General features: G+C 39.2%; 1 protein-coding gene across 1 annotated transcript in view; it reads right to left on the minus strand.

Annotated features, from left to right (window-relative positions):
- CPB2 (carboxypeptidase B2) overlaps positions 1 to 21,869 on the minus strand; it is a 52,893-nt gene that overhangs the window by 20,456 nt on the left and 10,568 nt on the right. The window contains exons 2-6 of the mRNA XM_045796790.2: positions 15,486 to 15,561; positions 13,223 to 13,347; positions 11,599 to 11,707; positions 8,058 to 8,159; positions 5,681 to 5,785 (exon numbers count right to left, since the gene is read on the minus strand). Of these exons, the coding sequence (XP_045652746.1) occupies positions 5,681 to 5,785; positions 8,058 to 8,159; positions 11,599 to 11,707; positions 13,223 to 13,347; positions 15,486 to 15,561 (517 nt within the window). The remainder of the gene's footprint in view (positions 1 to 5,680; positions 5,786 to 8,057; positions 8,160 to 11,598; positions 11,708 to 13,222; positions 13,348 to 15,485; positions 15,562 to 21,869) is intronic.

Genomic DNA, 21,869 nt, shown 5'->3' on the forward strand with positions numbered 1-21,869 from the left:
CATTGAGGTAATACAATGTCTAAAATTTTATAAGCCTTATAATTCTGACTTGGTATATCACCTGTGTTTTAAAGACATGATTTTTTTTAAAATAACATTTTCAACCAAACTTGAACATGCTTATGAATCTAATAATTCTTTACCCATTAATTTGTGATTTGTGTAGCATGGGGTTCTCCAAACCTGTGTTATCCAATGAGTTTTCATGGTATTTTATAAATGTTTACAGTCATGGTTTTATATCACTCTTAATGAGGTAGATGGCTGAAGAAATTATGCCTGACACACAAATGACAACAAGTAAATATTTGTTGAAGGAATGATTTACCAACAAGTAACATAGTTGAAATCACTGTCCTAGTAATAAAAATGAGAGAAGAAAGATGAGACTAGAGAGAGGACTGTACAAGAGTGAGAGATTAGGGGATGGGAGATAAAGGCTTGTCTGATTCCTAGCAGCTTGACCTGTGGCAGATGATTACTCACCAGTCTTTTTCTGGGGTATGCCAAAGGTTTGTCTTTATCATGGCCCTAAACAACAACAACAACAACAACAACAACAATGCCTACCAACAAATTAACCAGTAGCCATTTGATGAATAAATTAGTACAAAAAAGCATATAAGATGCTATGAATGGAAGATTTCAAATAAACCATTACCCTCATTACCACTAGAAATACAGCAAAGAGCTGTAAGTCCCAGGTTTTCTACAATGACAATAAAACATTAAGCACAATGGCAGGTACTTTCTGGACCCCAGAGTTGTATTTGAGCCTAAAGTTGAAGCATTAATTTAAATCTTAAATATAACAAGAGGATGTTGAATGCTGGTTCTGTGGACCAAATAATATACTGAATTATGGGTCACAATAACAAAAACAGACTTTAGAGATGATCTTTGTCCCTAACAAGCTGATGAAAGTGTTAAGTTAGAAAGGAAAGAGCAACAATTCAATGTTACAAGTATGATAATAAAACCAGGATGTACAAGGTGGCTCAGAAGAAGGACAGTGAATTCTGTGGGGTGTTTAGGGTTAGAACTCCTGAAGAGCACATCAAGGGGACAAGACATTCAGGATACGGGTGAATGGGCAATGAACAGGTGTGAGGAATGGCAGAGGTAGAAGGAGAGGAAATTAAGTGGTCAGACTGTTAAGTGACTCCTCCTATTGTTCCTGGTTACTGTCCTCGGTTATTTTGAGATCAAGAGGATGGCCATGGGGGAAATTTACTAAAATAGAGTTGAGGTTAGGTTTGGTGATGTAGAGTTCAAGTTGCTGAGATGATTCCTCAGATGGACCTCACATATGGACTTTGAATTCACTCAGAATAAGGGCAAGAATTGGAGAGGAATAAAGAACCATGAGCCAGGTTCCAGGGAATTATCTGGAGGCCATTAGATGGCAGTAAAAAGAAAAGACAAGGTTGGTTCATCTCAGCTCCTTCCACGATTTAGCTATTGTGGACGAGCTGCTATGAACATTGGGGTGCATATGGCCCTTCTCTTCACTACGTCTGTATCTTTGGGGTAAATACCCTGTAGTGCAATTGCTGGATCATAGGGTAGCTCAATTTTTAACTTTTTAAGGGACATCCACACTGTTTTCCAAAGTGGCTGTACCAACTTGCATTCCCACCAACAGCGTAAGAGGGTTCCCCTTTCTCCACATCCTCTCCAACATTTGTTGTTTCCTGCCTTGTCCATTCAACGGATGACTGGATTAAGAAGATGTGGTCCATATATACAATGGAATATTACTCAGCCATCAGAAAGAATGATTACACAACATTTGCAGCAACATGGACGGGACTGGAGGAGATTATGCTAAGTGAAATAAGTCAAGCAGAGAAAGACAATTATCATATGGTTTCACTCATTTATGGAACATAAGAAATAGGAAGATCGGTAGGAGAAGGAAGGGAAGAATGAAGGGGGGGTAAACAGAAGGGGGAATGAACTATGAGAGACTGTGGACTCTGGGAAACAAGCTGAGGGCTTCAGAGGGGAGGAGGGTGCAGGATTGGGATAGGCCGGTGATGGGTATTAAGGAGGGCACATATTGCATGGTGCACTGGGTGTTATATGCAAGTAATGAATCATGGAACATTGTCAAGAACTGGGGATGTACTGTATGGTGACTAATATAACAAAATAAATATTATTAAAAAAAAAGACAAGGTTGATTCAGCCAGATCAGATCAGGACTTTGGAGAAAAAGGTAATAGCAGTACAGGTTTCCCACACTATCCAAAAGCAGACCGTGCCTATGAAACCTTTCTGTACGCCAAAATGGCATAAAATGAAAAGTATCCACCACTTCCCAAACACTTTTACATTAGTACTTGTTTTTGCTAACTGAAAGAAATCTGAAGGACTTTTTTTTGCTTTTATGAAGAAAGCCATTCCCATATGAATGTAAGTCTTTCATAAAAGTGAAATGGCCTCATGCAAACTTTTGGGAAGTAGAGGACACATGTATTAGGAGAGGAGAACATTCCACTCCTCTGATCCTTCAGGATGTGGAGATATGAAAGAACAGCCCTTCTCCTTGACGGAGCTTCTATGAAGCAGTGTCCTTCACAAGTCACGTGTCAGCTAAGGTAAGGGGCAGCAGAAGGAATTCTGTGGAGGCCCTGAAGTTGCAGGGTGCCAACTTTGTGTGCAGCTACATGAGAGTTCTCCGGGTCAGAGGTTCAGAGGGAGGTTGGCACTGAGAAATGCCAGTTGGCAAAGTACTGAGCAAGGTGTGGTGCCCAACACGTTCCTTGGGCTCCAGTGATGTGTAGACCCCGTGCTGAGTTTGGTCCTGGTGATGCAGTCATGCACAAGCCAGCCTCGGCCCCTGCCTTTGCACTAGTAGAAGGGATCTAAATTTGGCCTCTACAGGATGAATGAGAGGTACAGAAAGAAATGACTGGCCTCAGGGTCCCCAAAGTGTAGAGTAATGGGTTTCCCCTAAGCTGAGACTGCACCATATTGAGTTGGAGAAGAGAGTGAGAGACTGTGGCTAGAAATATGTAGATATGTTGGTCTTTGCCCCACGCCCCCTCTGGTTCCTGGCACAGACCTTGTAATTTCCTAAATGATAATAGCAATAAGGGCATCTTTTGGGCTAGTATTTGGTCTTTGACATCAGTTCCTGACACTGAACTTTTAAATCCCTTGGAATTTTCTGGGTGATAGCAGTATCTTTTGTTCTATGAGGTGACTCTTTGTGGGATCCTGGAAGGAGGCTAGTCAACAGAAAGACCAAGCCAGGAACTTGGAACTATTAGCCCCAACTCTATTCTCCAGGAAGGGGAGAGGGGTTAGAAATACAGTTAATGATCCAACCAACATGATGAAGCCTCTTTAAAAATCCCAAACATATGGGGTTCATGGAGATTCTGGGTTCATGAACGTGTGGAAGTGCTGGGAGAGTGGCTCATCTGGAGAGGGCGGGAAAGCTCCACACCTCTTCCCACATACCTTGCCCCAGACATCTCTTCCACCTAGAGGTTCATCTACATGCTTTATCATATTCTTTTCATAATAAACTGGTAAATAGTAAGTAAACTGTTTCTCTGAGTTCTGTGAGCTGCTCTAGCAAATTAATCAAACCTAAGGAGGAGGTCATGGGAACCTTTGATTTGTAGCTGATCAGTCAGAAGCACAGATAACAACTGGACTTTCAACTGGCATCTGAAGTGTGAGGGGGGCAGTCTTGCGGGACTGAGCCCTTACCCAGTGGGATCTGACTAAATATCCATGTAGACAGCGTCAGAATTGAGTTAAATTGTAGGACACACAGCTGGTATCACCGAATTGAGTCATGTGGGGGAAAGTCCCCATGTATCTGTTGTCAGAAGTGTTGCGTGTGTGGTCGTATAAGAGGAATGGAGAAACAAAGGAATGGTGTAGGTTTACTTTACAGAGACTTAAAAAACTAAGACTTCAATTCATCTTTGGGTTCTTTTCTTTGTAAATACAAAATCTACCCACACAAAATTTTTAAAGCTAAATCTTTAATTTTTCCTTCTACAGTTGTTTGAATCATTGTGAAAAATGATCTAAATTAGTTTTAGGCAGGCAAGGATGGAGCTTCTTAAATGTCCATTAAAAAGAGGGGCGCCTGGGTGGCACAGCGGTTGAGCGTCTGCCTTCAGCTCAGGGCGTGATCTCAGTGTGGGATCAAGCCCCACATCAGGCTCCTCCGCTATGAGCCTGCTTCTTCCTCTCCCACTCCCCCTGCTTGTGTTCCCTCTCTCGCTAGCTGTCTGTATCTCTGTCAAATAAATAAATAAAATCTTTTTAAAAAAAAGAGTTTATCAACTGTGTTGCTTTGGGCTACAAATTTTTCAAATTTTTGTTGGGACAAAATACTTGACGGTAAGGTTTTTGAGCTGGATTTTGTTTCCCATGGTATCTTGAGTCTGGAAAGTCATAGGCAATTTATAAATATTTGTGGAATAAATAATTTAATCTTGCAAAGATTCAGCATGTGGGCAGGGTAGAGGAGAGCATGTGTAATAAGAGAGAAGAGGGGTCAATTTGAGAAGGATGGCAAGTAAGGACAACCTCACCAATATGAACTAGAGTCAATATGAATTAGAGTTTCTTTCTGGCCCTTTCCAGGTTCAGTGATGGAATGAAAAAGAAGTGTTCATTCTTGTTTGCTTTGCACCTTTCTTTCTCTAGTAACTGGTACTCCATTCATTACCTAAAATGAAAAACTACCCAACTTGAGGAAGGATCATCAAATGGCTGGGATGTGTTAAGGATCCAGTCAGTTAAGAACTATCCTCATTTGGTCAAGGTAGTAGCGGTGGTGGTTGGGAACTTGGCAGAAGGCTCAGGGATGCTGCGGCTCCCATCGAGGGGAGAGCAGATGGCAAGGCAGGAGAAGGTAGGTAGAGATGTTGTATTTGACAAGACCCAGCAACGGCAGAAATGTTTTTACCTTTGATGTACCTCATTTGTTAAGACAGATCAATCTAAGTGACTATCTTTTAATTTTTTAAAACAAATCTGTTTTGTATAGTTGTATACCTGTGAACACAGGGACAAGAACCATTATCAGAAGGACATGTATTTTAAGTTATTCTTCCAGTGGTAAAGGCTCTTTGTATAAATCAATAGAGAACATTTATGCCCATTTTATAGGACCTGAAGCATAATTTTTATGCTTTCATTTATTATAGAGGTTTATAGTCATTATAATTTTTATTTTTATGCCATACTCTTTGTCTTATATATGGATTTTTTTTGCTGCCAAGACCTTCTTCAGGGACAAAGTCCCCCATTATAACATATGAGAAAATATGATCTGCTCTGTAATGTTGTACTTCATGTTCAATTTCCAAGGGCAGACTATGGCCCTTAGTAAACACATTACAATTGCAAAATATTTCTTGTTTATTTTCCAGCATTTAGCCTTAGCCAGAAACATAGGAAGGAAAAGGACAATCTTTAGGGTGATTTAAATGCTTGAAGTTATGGTTCTCAAACTTAATATGCCCAGAAGTCACCCAGGTAGCTTATGAAAATTGTAGAATACCAAACCTCCCCACCAGAGAGTTTGAGAATTCTAGGAAGTGACCTGGGAAAATGCATTTAATAAACAGTCCAGTCAATTCTGCACATGTTGACTTAGGCCACACATTGAGAAACTCTGGCTTAAGAGAATGTAAATACTTACATGGTTTATGAACCACAAGCAGAAAGCAGGAGAGATCCATTCTCTGGCATGGATTCCACAGTCGATCCATATGGCATTTTTGGCTGTTTGTCCTTTTTTAGAAACCTGTCCAAAGAAACCAACAATAACAAGAAGCTTCGGGATAATACTTCCATTTATCTACTGCTTATATTTAATTCTTGCAACAAATCTGTGAAACACACTTTATTCTCTGCATTCCTTTGAGGGTTTTCAAGGGACGTTAAAAGCTGGTGAGATTAAAAGATGCTAGTTAAGGTCACATAGCTGGTGAGAGTCAGGACTGAGGTTTGCACTCAGGACTTTTGATTTAGAGCCCCCTTTGTTCCTCCACAATTACTTAGTCATACCAGAGCTGCATGTGGAAGTGTAGAATTAAAGACCAGAGCACTAGTACTTCAGGCTGTATCTTGACACTTTGTGAGGTAAGTAGGTATATGTAGCGTGGGCAGCTTTCTATAGGAGACCAGAACAAAGAAAGGTTTGGGGAGGGGAAGCCAGTGGTGCTGAAAATAAACTTGGGTTCCCTCACCGTTTTCCCTAGGGTGCATACTTTTTAGGTATAGACTATTTCCCCATTTCACATAGAAAGAAGCACACATCTAAGTCCACACAAACTTATTACCACCAAGTCTGGGGACAGAAGCCTTGTTCTGATTCATGGTGTGGGGAGCTAATGCAAGCTGCCAATTCTGGAATAAGAACTCCTAATCTGTCCTTAGTGATAGACTTTGGAGTCTCCAGAGTGTCCTCAAAAACACCTCCAAACAAAATGAATCATGGTTCCTTTGCTTTTAAAAGTTAGTCAACACATAAAAAATCTTTAAAAAAAAAAAAAGTTAGTCAACACAATTAGGGTATGGAAGGGAGGGAGAAGAGTGTTATAAAATTAAACAAATATGTGGAGTTGAAATTCCCAAACAAGAAAAGGAGAGCGTTAAATTTGTATTGTCATTCTCCAGCCCTCAAGGAAGTTTGTTCTTAACTAATCTGGAGCTGGTGATAATCCAGTAAGAAAGCAAGGGAGAAAGTCAAAGGGCATTAGCTTCAAAGAATGAAATAATACACAGAGGAGAACTGTCTGGCTGATTTAATTTACTCAATTTAAAAGAAAATCTTGAGTTGTCTGGACTAGTCGCCTGACTCAATTTTTTGTCTAATGGTGCCAAGCAAACTCTCTTGGTACCGGTCCTGACACTGGAAAGATGAAGGAACCCCAGAGACTCCCATCATGTGTACGTCCTTGGTCAAGTAAGACTGAGACTAAGGCACACAGGAAGCATGATCTTCCAATGTGTAAATCTGAGTCCCAGAAACACAAGTTCTGAAGAGTACATACAATATGGCTGAAAGCAAATGTCAAGGGTGGGTAGACCACAATTGCATGGATCCAATTTGATGGACCAACTCAGCTGTCAAGAGGACCCTATGTTTCATATGTCTACCTTGAGTTTGCACTGCAGGTTCTTGTCAAAACAGATGAAAACCCAGAAACCCCAACTCAAAATCTTATCTTTGGATGACTAAGAGCATCACTGCTCACAATTTAGATAGATAATGTTGGAAAACTATATGTAAATTAAATGTTATTAAATCAAATGTATTTTTCTGATGCTTACTTATTTTTTTAGAACTTCTTTCTAATTATTGGGAGGGGGCGGGGGGAACTGCTAAAAAAAAAAGAAATGCAGAACTAGAAATTAACAACAGGAATTAGTATGGTTTCATGGCTCCCGAAAATTCTTTCTTTGGCCATATTCACATATCTTAACTAAGGCCAATTTACTCAACTAAAAATAAATAGCCAAATGGACACGGATTGTGGCAGAAGCTATCATTTCAGCCCTATTGCCAAGGGCCCAACACAGCCCTGGTTCCTACCCGTCCCTGGTTTGGTTGTTCACTGTTTCTTTGGTTCCAAAAACTACATCAGTATCAGTGTTTGTCTAACAACAGATTCCTCTCCATTCCCCCCCCCCATGTAAGCCAGTCAGAGGTGGTGGTGGTGGTAGTAAGTAAATAAAGTACTTGAAAAATAATCCAGATGGCTCCCCTCCTTCTATGAAGGTAGCCGCCAAAGTTCAGGAAGGTTAAATAGCTTATCTATGTCCCATAAACAAAGACAGAGTAGATTCTAAAAATAAGGTTTTCACTCTCACAACAGCACTGCATTAGTAAAGGAAAGAATACAAAAGCAATAACCAATCCCCAAGGAGCTAAATATTAAAATTGAGAAACACATGTAATGCAAATATTTTCATAGCTCAAAGGAAAAAAAAATCCAAGTTACAATAAGCAGCAGTGGAGAATTAATACATTCTCCAAAGTTGAGAGATCAATAATTCTCCCCACAACACACCTTTAAAACATAAAGTGGGTACTTCTCATATGAGGATCCAATGTGGATTTTTTCAAGCAAATCAGGACGGTTCTCAGTTATAGCGTCCATCCAAAAATAGATCTGTCAAATCAGAAACCAACAGTTAGTCACAGAGCAAGTTCAAAGCATTTTCTTGGCCAAAGGAAGCAGACAACTTCTTCAAGGCAAGGGGATCCCTTTAAAACCTTTGCACAAAGAGTGAGGAACCAAAGCAGTCGTGGCCAGTGTTTCTTCTGCTATTTAGGAAAATCAATAAAATTAAAGTTCTCAAAAGTATCAAGGTTTAGAGAAAGAGTAGAAAAGTACTAAGAAATTTATGACAAAGCAGGGAAAATTAATCTTTAGAGTATATTTCTTGAAAGTTATTTTTAAAGGTTCATCACATTGAATCGTCTGCCTCCGTGTGTGAAATCCTCTTTACCATTCATTCCTGAGTTCACATTTCTATGGGACTTTCTTTCTTTCTTTTTTTTTTTAATATTCACTTTTCAAGAGTGACCTAAGGAAGTGCTGGGCACTATCTTTGTACAGGATAAATATCAGTGCCATTGTTTCCCACTAGAGACCTGTGTAGTCACAACAAGAAGTGTAAAATGAGAGAAGGCAATAAACTTCCCCTCAGAAGGTTTGGAGGAAAAATATTTTCTTTGTCTGAGAAGTTTGATTTAGAACCTTTCTCCGGGCCAGAAGTCTGGTGGTACTGGTGATTCTATCAAGATTACAATGGAAGGAAAAAACAAAACCTCCTGGCCCTGACTTTAGGCTAGTGTCCACTTCAAAGCAGGGTTTGAATGATGGAATTCAGTCATGTTTTAATGGAGACCAACTTCTCAGGGGCCATATTTGTACTTTTATACCTTCTGAAATGGGAATGACCAACCCTTAGCCTTATCTCTGGGACCTTATCAAGAGGTAATTTCAAACAGCAATCCTAGCTGATGGAAACTAGAGCACCATTTGCCCACAGATCCTCTGAGAGTAGTATCACCAGGGTGAGTGGTTGTCCAGTGCTGAGAATTAAGATGCTCTTGGGAAGGCCTACCTGTCACCAAATACCAATGCTGTCAGTGTCTGAGGTGCTGGGCATCCAACCATCAGAGGTTTCCTCATTGGGCCTCTGTTTACCACGTTACTCTTCTAAGGCATGAGTACATCTGAGAGAACTACGACATGAGATTATCTTGTGTCACAGTATTAATGGTTCAGTAGATTTCCTTCAACTGTGGAGGCTGTGTTGAATGAAGGCTACTTTACAGAAAGCTTGATTCATTTCATAATCTAATCTGGGGTAATGAAGGTAACATCCTTAATGACTCTCTTCTTTGGCTATTTGTTTTAAGAAGTATATATATATATATATTTTGTTATTTGTTTTTCTCCCTACAGTGGATTAAGACTTCCTAGCAAGAATCAATGACAAAAGAACCCCTCTTGCCCACCAGGTGACCTTGAGGTGAGGGCTGAAGGAGAGATCAATGCTGAAGGGGAAGGGAGGACTTGGTGGAATTTTCTGAGAGCAAGAAACCTAAGGATTGAGGGTGGGAGGGAGGAGAGGTCCAAAATGTATTCTGCAATGTCATTGTTACAAACTGAATTGTGTTCCCCTCCAAATTCACATATTGAAGCTCTAACCCCCTGTAGCTTAGAATGTGACTGTATTTGAAGATAGAGCCTTTAAAGAGGTAATTATGTTAACATGAGGCTGTTAGTGTTGGCCCTAATCCAACCTGACTGGTATCCTCATAACAAGTGGAGATTAGGACATAAACATACACAGAAAAACCAGGGATGTGCACACAGAGAGAAGGGCATGGGAGGACACAGCGAGAAGACAGCCATCTGCAAGTCAAGGAAAGACGCCTCAGGAGAAACCCAGCCTGCTGTCAACTTGACTGCACACTTCCAGCCTCCAGAGCTCTGAGAGAATACATTTCTGGGGTCTAAGTTGCCCAGTCTGTGACACCTTGTTACGGAGGACTAACACAGTCATGTCTTTTTTTTTTTTTTTCTTCCCCCTCCTGTGTCTTTCCAGCTCTGTCCTGGAGAGAAGGTAAGAAAAAGTAACCTTGAACAAAATAATGAAAAAATATTTCAAAAATATTTAAAAGTACTTCTTCTTAAGACACCCCCCCCCTTTCCACCAAATTCAACACAGCAGTGACACATTTATCTTGCCCATTTTGCAAATCACACCGACCGAGGTTCTCAACTGCTGGGCATCAAGTTTGTTTCTGCACAGCTGGTGATGGACACTGGAGGGAAGAGGTCTCAGCAGAATAGAGACAAGGGAGGAGAGAAAAAGGAGCAGGATGCAATTTTAAGCTCCGCATCAATCAGCCAGGCACATTGATTCTAGAAGCAGGCTGAGTTCTGGTTTAACTAACTGGAAAGGAACAGATGCTTTTTTTTTTTTTTTTAAGATTTTATTTATTTATTCGACAGAGATAGAGACAGCCAGCGAGAGAGGGAACACAAGCAGGGGGAGTGGGAGAGGAAGAAGCAGGCTCATAGCGGAGGAGCCTGATGTGGGGCTCGATCCCATAACGCCGGGATCACACCCTGAGCTGAAGGCAGACGCTCAACCACTGTGCCACCCAGGCGCCCTGGAACAAATGCTTTTGAAGATTAAATAGAAAATTGATTCTTACTTCTTAAGTCTTAGATGTCTTAAAAATATGGATATGGTCCTTAACAGTTTCTGGGCACCTAGCCAAAGATGATAAAAATACTTCTATTAAGCAACAGAGCAGCATACTCCATGAAAGAAAAAAAGGTATCGAGGGATTTTTATTACTTGGAGGATACTATATAAAAAAAGAAAGTCCTCCAAAGAGTTTACCCTTTCAACTAACAAATATGGGGATATGGTTCTTAGAGTATCACATGAAAGCTTACTCCAGTCAACTGAGCCCCAGTATCTTTTTCAGGTTCCCTCTAGGAAAATTAGAACCTGTAAGTATTGATAGAAAAAAAAATCAACTTTTTGATTAAGGTACAGGTGGTGAAAGAATAAAATACAGGTGGTGTTATTATTATTACTATTAGTTTAAATAGATTACTCCTAAGGGGAATAAAATGTTTGCAGTGTACTAAATATAAGCGAATAAATTCCTTTAATTCAGTGAGATAATGTTGCCATTATTCAGTAAGAGTACAATCAGGGTAGTGGTCCAGAGAGACATGATTAATTAGATTGTTAATTTTTTTGTGGCAGTTTCATTATGAAGGCCCTACTTTTTATTTCCTGTGATTCCTTAGCACGCAGTATTACTCCTAACAGTGGGAGATACTCACAGCTGTGGACAGACAGCCTGCTCAGAGACAGTTTACTAAATATGATGCAATCTTCTCAGGGAAGAGATCTACAAGAGGATAAGTTAACGCCATATAATCAACCTAATCGTGATTTTTTTTTTTACCCTCTTCCACTACTTATGTTTCTTTAATAATATCCCATGGTTGAAATGGCAATGCTAATTAAATGAAAACAGTAATTTTGGAGAGAAACGTAATGGCTTACTTCATTTAGTGGGTGATACCGTTCGTAGTATGAGGAGGAAGTCCGGGGGATGACCGTGTCATTGAGAGTTTGCTCTTGGATAAGATCTCTCACTTCTTCCACCAAGATTCTGGGGACAAAACAGAGGGAGAGCCGATTTCCAAATAGGACTTCTATTTTCCCATTGCCCACTGCAGGCACAACAGGTGAGCATGGGGAAAAATCATGGAGAAATCTAACAAGCAAAAGTTCATCAAGGTGTAAACAATAACCCCGAACATTGTAGTAAGCTGAAATTCACCAGTCTTCTGGTGGAGCCCACGTGGGTGCTGGAGAGAAAGTGGCTCCTATCCCGTATGTTTTGAGGGCCTCCAAAAACTCACCCTTTTCCCACCATTACCAACATTCCTTGATTGTGATTCATCAGTGTCTTTAACATATAGTTTAATGGACAACTTTCTTAAATCCAGAGTTATTATCTTAAATCCAGTTGTTATTATTCTGTTTTCAGTTAAGGACGGAGGAGAAGCAGAAAGCCTTTACTTTTTGTTTTTCATTTTGACAATCATTGACCTATACCAGATAGCTGCATAGCCAAAGATGATCAAATCTCTAGAGAAACAGAAGCACAGGGAAAGGGAAGGTACCGGCAAGTCATCTTGTTTAATTCTCTTGAGAAGTACCACCTTGTTAACTAGGCAAACGTTTTAACTGAATTAAGCTGTTCCTTCACACAGGATGAACAGTTTGAAAGTTAGCTATTATTTTAATATCATTTTCCATTTTTTTTAGGCCAACAGATGAGAAGCCAAGGCTTTGACATCTGAAGTATCTGAGTTCAACTCTTAACTCTGCTACCTTCTATGTGCTATGATCTTGTGAAATTCCTTTGTGTATATGAAACATTTTTCCGTCTGCATAATGAGGATAGTATCTATCCCACAGAGTTAAAGTAGAGTTAAATGAAGCAATGTATCGAAAGGCTCAGCACAGCTCCTGGAAGTCAGTAAACACCTATAACATATCATTAATAATTATCATAGTGTATTATCCAAAGGCTGCCCATTGATACGCAGAAGGGAGCATGGTTTCCAGGAGGTGCTAGGGTAGCCGGAGGAAGACCGGCTCTTGGGCAGTGGATGCCGGAAGGAGACATTGGACAGGAGAGTCCAAGAGGGAGGGGACATGGAGTATGAACAGAAGTTGACTCTGATACAATGTTTAGTTCAGGGCCAGACATTGAGGAAAGTTCACTGCCTTGTGAAGCAAGGAAGGAAGCAAAATACCCTTTAGCAGCTGCTTTTTCAAGAGATACCACAAAACCTACTAAGGAGAATGACAATTTTGCTCCCCAGGTCTAGGCACAGAGTAGAGGAAGGAATAAGGAGGAACTCTAAGAGGCTCGCCAGATCCCTGAGTCTGAGGCATTTTCATATAAGGGACCTAGGTCATGAGAGGTTAAACCAATTGTCGAAGGTCGCAGAGCGAGTCACTTGGGCTTCATCACCAACCCACTTCAGAGATTTCCATGTTGCCATGTTCAAAAGAAGTGTTTATTTTTCCAGGAAGCAATTACACCGTCTGCTCATAAAATGCATCAAAGGTGCTTATAAGGGTTACTCAGTAAACATTGAATGGTGCCTACCTGAATAGGATCGCGCTGTCATGTAAATGGGCTTTCACACTGTTTGCATCAGACGCATTCACAAAAAAATGGACTTCTTTCTGCTTCTTAATAAGTTCAGGGGTTACTGGCTGCCAGAGAACAATCTGCATTTTCAAAGGGGAAAAAAATGACAACAGAAACAGTTGTTCACATCATTCTCATCTGTGGCTAAAGCCACAGGTTGTGTCGATAGGAGAAACGAAAAAGACATTTCCTGGCCGCTGGTCACCAGTCACCATTCACACATGTGGCAGTGTAAACATTTATTTTGCAGGGGGCTTGTTTTATTCTTCGCTGCAACTGCAGTTGCTAAAGAGGGCCTGGGCCATACAAGGCACTCCAAAGATATTTGGCGAGACAAGAATAAATGAGTGAATGAATATATTTATGACCCAACTATAAAGCTGGCTGTGTATGTCAGATGTGTAAAGGAGAAATGAAATTCTGTCTGACAGAAAGTTAATTAAGTGTTGATATTCTTTAATAAAAATTCCATGTCTTGATATTATTATCCTGTTGGTATTCCTTTTCTTTAATCTAATTATGGACTTTGGGCAACGCCTTCCAATAATATTTACATTTTTTTTTCTATTTTACCAGGCTTTTTCCAAGCACTTTCATACCCATTTCCTTTGACCATTATAATTACACTTTGTTACAGGCTAGGCAGGTGTTATTATTTTCACTGTTATTATTTCATTGGAAATAATGAAGAAGTGAATGCTCATAGCCAATTTGTCTAAAATCATACACGTAGGAAGTGGCAGAACAAGAACTCTGATGCTTCCTCTGGTGGTATGGCCTCTGCCGTCGGGAGGTGGCCATGAAAACTCACCACCCATTTCTCCTGTTCAGAGGAGCATAGTTGAAGGGCCTTCCCAGCCCCTGCCCCTCTTGATCCACTAGAGACTGAGGCCGAGCTGCCCCAGGGCTGCAGTCAGCCACTGACTGAGCACCGAGGGCATATTCTTGCAGGCCGATTTCTGCAAGATATGGGTTCCTTCTTCCAGGTGGCTTTGGCTTAAGGACTCACCACTGGTCTAGCCAAACCTTCATCAGAACTGCCCTCAGGCTAGAGAGTCTCCATTTTTTGCTCAAGCGTCAGAGCTGCATCATGGTCTGAAAGTGCCCCCTACCATCTCTAGTTTCCTCCTCTTCATCCATCACAAGCATCCCCCCCTAGTCCATCCCTGGCATCTTTAATCTGGTTTTGATGTCTGCTTCTTAAAGAACCTTCACTGACAAATAGGGAGCCATCAGTTTTCTACCATGACATTTTATATCTCTGGTCAGCTTTCTACACCTTAAGCATTCGGAGGAGATGGGTCCCAGGCATGAAGATTTTAATAAATGTTCCCTTGTGGTTTTGATACTTATTCCTTTTACAAACCATTGTTCTATAAGCAAAGTTCTATTGGACTTCTGTTATCACAACATCTTTGTAAGTACAAACTTTCATTCCCAAAGTACTATTATTATGAAATTGGCTGATAAGTCAATGGCACAAATGAAGAAGTTTTGATTTTAGCAACCAGCAAAATCATGTGATGATGGGAAGGGGGAGTAGGCTATAAGGAAAGGGGTTTAAGGGCGCCTGGGTGGCTCAGTCAGTTTAAGGGTCCGACTCTTGACTTTGGCTCAGGTTGTGATCTCAGGGTCGTGAGATCGAGCCTTCCATCATGCTCCTTGCTGGGCATGGAGTCTGCTTAAGATTCTCTACCTCTGCCCCTCCCCTCCCCTCCCCTCTGCTTGTTCTCACTCTATCTCAAAAAAAAAAAGGGGGGGGGTTATACCAGCTGTATGTAATTCAGACAACATATGAGAGAACATGGTGAACAAAATTTACACCTAGTGAAGCTAATGTACAGCTGATCCTTCAGGACCGTGGGGGTTAGGGGCGCCAACTCCCATGCAGTTGAAAATCTGCATATAACTCTTGACTTCCCCAAAACTTAACTACCAATAGCCCACTGTTACCTGGAGCCTTACTGATACCATAAACAGCTGATGAACATGTATTTCATGGGTTATATGTATTATATACTGTATTCTTATAATAAAATAAACTAGGGAAAAGAAAATGTTATTAAGAAAATCTAAGGGAAATACGTTTACAGTACTTATACTGTATATCTCAAAACCAACCAACCAACCAACAAACAACTGTGTGTAAGTGGATCCCCACAGTTCAAACCAGTGTTATTCCAGGGTCACCTGTAAAGATAAAGGAAGGAGAAATTACCTCGTATGTTGTAGTAAGATTCTGCAGAATGTGAACTTGCCTGGAGGTTCTAGGAATAGCAGATAAAACCTGGCCACTGGAAAAAAATAAAACAGAATTTTGATGCTAAATAAAAAAGTGAAAATGAGATGAATTATACTGGGAGGGGCTCCTAGGGAATTGTGAAAAGGAAACAAACTAAATCGTAAGAGGATCTTGCTACAGACTGAGTGTTCAAAAGAGAACATATACTTTCTCATTCTTTCTGCTCCTGAGCACCTGCCAAATCACTAACTCTCTTGAATGGGAGTCCTTCTTTCCTTCTTCTCCTCTGTGTGCCTGTGCATGCCTGGGTGTGTTTAATTTTAAAAATTAAATATTTGATGCATGAGGGAATATTTATGTTAACATTCACTGATTACATAATGAAACAAATGCCTGGGAACCCATTACGCCACTTAAGAAACCCAACGTTATTAGGTGTCCTTGCAGCTCCTTGTGGCCTTGTCCCCATTCTGTGTCCCTGCCCCATCCCCAAAGGTATCCACTACCCTACATTTGCACTTTGCTTATTCCCTTACTTTTCCTCAATAGTATGGATTCTTAAATAGATGTATGGATTCTTGAATGTGTAGATTCTTTTTTTTTTTAAGATTTTATTTATTTATTTGACAGAGATAGAGACAGCCAGCGAGAGAGGGAACACAAGCAGGGGGAGTGGGAGAGGAAGAAGCAGGCTCATAGCGGAGGAGCCTGATGTGGGGCTCGATCCCATAACGCCGGGATCACACCCTGAGCCAAAGGCAGACGCTCAACCGCTGTGCCACCCAGGGGCCCCTTGAATGTGTACATTCTTAAGATACCCTTAGATTTGCTTGATTTAACTCTATAAAAATGGTGTACTATATGTATCCTTCTAGATCTTATTTTTCTCACTCAACATTGTATTTTCAAGTTTATCATCTGTGTTGAGGAATGTAGCCATAGTCTACATGTGCTGGAATTTGTCTACAAGTGGAATTGCTATTTCTTGGAGGTACACACATTTTAATTTTATAGAATAGTACCAAATTATTTCTCAAACTTTTTACACCAGTTTATAATTTCAGCAGTAGTGGAAATGATTTCCTATCGCTCCTCCTCCTTGCTATCACTTGATGCTGCCTGACTTTTTAATTTTCCAATTGAATGTTTGAATTGCAATGGAATCTTTAATGCAATTTTAATTTTAATTTTCTGACTTACTAATGAAGTGCAATTATTTCCATTCAATTATTTTTTGTGACAATCGACTAGTAGAATTTCTTTTTATAATCTGGATACTAACCCTTCGTCAGTTAAGTGTATTGAAAATATTTTGTACCAGTTTGTTTCTCTTTTCTCTGTCTTTATGATGTATTTTTATCCATCATTTCCTTCTAGGTTTGTGCTTTACTGTGTGTTAAGAACTCTTTCCCAATCCCTAGGTCTTAAAGATATTCTCTTATATTTCTTTTGTCTTTCTTCTTTTTTTAATTTAAATTTCAGTATCGTTAACATACAGTGTTGTATTAGTTTCAAGTGTATAATACAGTGATTCAACAATTCTATATATTACTCGGCGCTCGTCATGATAAATGTATTCTTAATTCACTTCAGCTCTTTAACCCATTCCCTCTCCCACTTCTGCTTTGATAACCGTCAGTTTATTCTCTATGGTTAAGAGTCTGTTTCTTGGTTTTTCTCACTCTCTTTTCTTCCTTTGTTCATTTGTTTAAGTTCTACATATGAATGAAATCTACGGTATTTGTCCTTCTGATTGACTTATTTCACTTAGCATTATACTCTTTAGATCGATTCATGTTGTTGTAGACGGCAAGATTGGATTCTTTTTTATGTCTAAAAAATTTTTCCATTGTATATTGTATTCTGTATATAGTATGTATATTATATATATAATATACATAGTGTGTGTGTGTGTGTGTGTGTGTGTGTATACACACACAATATCTTCTTTATCCTTTTATCTATTGAGGGACACTTGGGCTGCTTCCATAATTTGGCTATTGTAAATAATGCTGCAGTAAACTTAAGGGTGCATACATCTTTTAGAATTAATGTTTTCGTATTCTTTGGGTAAATACATAGTGGGATTACTGGATCATATGGTAATTTTATTCTTAATTTTTTGAGGAACCTATGTACTGTTTTCCACAGTGGCTGCACCAGTTTGCATTCCCACCAATAGCACACGAGTGTTCCTTTTTTACCATATCCTCACCAACACTTGTTGTTATTATGTTTTTTATTTTAACCACTCTGACAGGTGTGAGGTGTTATCTCATTGTGGTTTTGATTTACATTTCCCTGATGATGAGTGATGTTGAACATTTTTTCAAGTGTCTGTATATCTTCTTTGGAGAAATGTCTGTTCATGTCTTCAGCCATTTTTAATTGGATTATTTGGGGGGTTTCTTTGGGTTTCTATGTTTTTTGGTGTTGAGTTGTATAAGCTCTTTATATGTTTCTGATACTGACCCTTTATCAGATATGTCATTTGCAAATATCTTCTCCTATTCAGTAGGTTGTCTTTTAGTTTTGTCTTTTGTTTTTATTATTTAAGTTTTTAAATCTAATTGAAAATCATTTGTGTAAAGAAAGACTTGAGTGTAAAGAAAGACTTGAGTTCCTTTTTTTCTTCTTAGCCTCATTTGTTAATCATTAATACTTTCCCCAGAGATCAGCTATGCCAATTCTGCCATGTATAAGTTTTCATACTCTTTGGTAGAGACAATGCTGGTTCATCACATCAGTTTTCGTTTCTGGGGATACACAAAAAACTGCATTTCCCAGCCTTCCACATGGTTGTGTTGAGACCACGTGCCTGAGTTCTCAACAATGGGAATGTGTGAGGGAGCGATGTGCCACAGTTAGGAGCAGGTGGGAGTCTTTATGTGCTATGTGCTCTCTTACCCCGGAGCTGGAAGGAAAAGAACCCCAAGGAGTTGCAATAGGGAGGCAGCCCAGATCTCCAAGTTGGAGGAGAGGATGAGGGAGAGCCGAATGGTTTCATCAATTGGTGAAGGGAGTGAGAAAAAAAGCCTTGTTGTGGCAAGTAAAGCTATTTCAGGAAGCATTAGTTATACAGCATAATCAAGGATTACCCTTATTGATGTGGTGCGGTCTATTTCTTGGATCTCTTTTATGTTCCATGGATTTACTTGTCTATCCTTGGGCCGATACCATTCTTCCGTGTGATTGTAGCTTCATATTAAACTTAACAACCTACAGGACAAGCTCCTGCTTCCCCTCTCCCTCATCTAGTTCTTTTTAGAGATTTTCTTGGTTTGACATTTTGCTTTTCCAAATAAATTTTAAAAATCAAAGAGGAAAAAATGAAACAAGATGAAACCAGAGAGGGAGACAAACCATAAGAGACTCTTAATCTTAGGAAATAAACTGAAGGTTGCTGGAGGGGAGGAGGGTGGGGGGATGGGGTGGCTGAGTGATAGACATTGGGGAGGGTATGTGTTGTGGTGATTGCTGTGTGTTGTGTAAGACTGATGAATCACAGACCTGTACTCGTGAAACAAATAATACATTATATGCTAATTAATTGAATTTAAATTTTAAAAATCAGCTCTTTATGTTCCATGAAAAAGTTTGGATTTTGATTAGTATTATTATAAATCAATAATTTGGGAGAATTGACATTCTCCTGATTCTGAGTCTCCATGTCATTAATACAACAGATTTGTCTACCAGTTTAGGCATTCTTTAATAACCTTCAAAAAAGTTTTATAATTTTATCCATACAAATATTGAATATTTTTATTATATTTATTCTAGCAAATTTCTTTTTTCTTTTATAAATAGTGATTTTTAGTATTCCATCTCTTAGTTCTTCCTTGTTGAGGTATAGAAATGAAATAAATTTTTAGATATTAATTTTCTATCCAGGTCCCTTGGTAGTTTCGATCATTTCAATGTAGATTTTTTTTTCTTTACAAGAAATCATTACAATTGCACATACTAAATTTTGCTTCTTTCATTTCAATGCTTGTGGAATTTTTTTTCTTGCCTGACTGTATTGACTAGGACCTGCCATACAGTGTTGAATGGAAGTGGAAATAAAATGCATGATGCATAATTTTTAAGAAAAAGTTTGTAATGTTTCACCATCAGAATGCTTGTGGCAGGGTTTTGTAGGTGCCTTTTATCAGGGTAGAGAAATTTCTTTCTACTCTCTGCTATGAGTTTTTATGAGGAATGGATGTGGATTTTATCATATGTTTTTATGAGATGAGCACAGGGTTTTCTAGTTTCATCTCTTAATGTGATGAATTACATCAATAGATTCTTTTTTAAGATGACACCTGGTTTAATTTGTTTTCTCACCTTTGCTTTGTCGTATTTCTTTCTACCTTATAATGCTTGCTAGGGCCCTAAGGGATGCTTAGCAATTCTTGCAGAGCCAAGGCAATAGATTAGTGTGAATCAATATGGATTGACTTTATTTTTACATACCACCTAATCAGAAAGGAAAGAATTTCTTAATAAATTTTCTCATCCTTGCAGCTTTCTATCCATTTTTGCAGGTGAGAGAGATTTGGATAAATAGAGAATGGAAGCAGTGAGGTGAGGAATTATAGATATATGTGGAATCTGTTAACAGCAATGGCATTCTTAAATTTCTAGTCTACTTCTGAGTAACTATTTTATGTAAGTTAAAATTAGGTTATATTGGTGGCATTTGCCAGAGGGAGACCATTTTTTAACTTAAAGAAGTTTTTCTTATATTTTTAGACAAATATTATCTTTGAAATGTGGGATAAACATATTTTTTTAATTACAAAGAAAATGTTTTGCTCTTTCCTAATCTTAGCAGGTGTTGGGTGGTTCAGCAAGTTAAGAGTCTGCCTTGGGCTCAGGTCATGATCTCAGGGTCCTGGGACCGAGCTCCACATTGGGATCCCTGCTCAGCTGGGGGGCCTGCTTCTCCCTCTTCCACTGTTCCTTGCCCCTGCTCATGCTGTCCCTCTCTCTCTCTCTCTCTCTCAAATAAATAAATAAATAAATAAAATCTTTTTTAAAAATTAAAAAAAAATAAAACTAATCTTAGACTTTGGGGTGCCTGGGTGGCTCAGTTGGTTGAGCATCCAACTCTTTGATTTTGGCTCAGGTCATGATCTCAGGGTTGTGGGATTGATCCTCGCATCAGGCTCTGCACTGGGCATGGAGCCTGCTTGAGATTCTCTCTCTCCCTCTGCCCCTCACTCCCCCTGCTCATGCTCTCTCTCTCTCTCTCTCTCTCTCTCAAAAACTAAAACAAAACAAGAACAAAACAAATCTTAGATTTTGCTTTTAGTCAAGATGGAGAAACAAGGACTAGGTTTACGCTCCTGCCAGAAATAAATAAAAAACTGGAATGAATTCATTCTATATATAGATAGATAGATATAGATATAGATACAGATACAGATATATCTCACAATGTACTTAATAAATTGAATATCAGCAATATGATGATTAGATATAACATTGTATCCTAGATTAGATCCTGAAACAGAAAAAGGACATTAGGGGAAAAACTGATGAAATCCAAATAAAGTCTGGAGGTTAGGTAATAGTAATAGTGTTAACAATGTTGGATTTTTAGTTTTGACAAATATAACATGGTAATATAAGACACTAACAGTAGGGGAAACTGAGTGAAAGAGTATTCAGGAACTTTCTGTAATATCTTGTGACTTTTCTGTAAATCTAAAAATATTCCAAATAAAATTTTTACTTAAAAAATGTAACAAGAGCTCTGGAAGTACAAAAGAGGTTATGACAACGTATGCCTGTCATTATTAGCAAAGGCTTTATGGAAGAGATGTTTGGGTAAAGTAGAGTATGGAAAGGCCCTGTGGCAGGAGACAAAAAGGCACTGCTGGGGAAATAGCAAGCTGTTCCTTGTTGCCAAGTGTAGGATAGGATGGTTGCTAAACAGAAATTAACTGGAAAACTTGTTTTAGTCCTTGTCTAGAGAAGGTTTTGAATGCACATTGAGAAATCTGGTCTTTATCTTGTAGGCAGTTAGGAGTTAGGAAAAAGACATTTCTTGTGATTTATAAGAATAACTGACAGCAGAGTGGAGGGTGGTTTTATTTAAGAAATCCTGATTAAAAGATTTAAATTCTGGAAATAAGCCTATGGAGACTTGATTTTCAGAAGGGGGAAAAGACTGGCTCACAGGAAAAAGAGACTGGGAAATTTTACGTCAATCCCTGGTAGAGTTTTAGTGTATGCTATTCAATCGGTACTTGAGGAAGTATGTTCCAGCGGAGGTGCTGCAGGACCATTAATAGTAACAATACCTGGAAATCACACGAATGCTTCTCAGTAACAGAGTTGTTGAAAGATAGTAATGTCTGCACATTC

The sequence above is a fragment of the Ursus americanus genome, chromosome 10, assembly GCF_024610735.1.
Source record: "Ursus americanus isolate L20-20 chromosome 10, mUrsAme1.1.p, whole genome shotgun sequence".
NCBI classification, from domain to species: Eukaryota; Metazoa; Chordata; class Mammalia; order Carnivora; family Ursidae; genus Ursus; species Ursus americanus.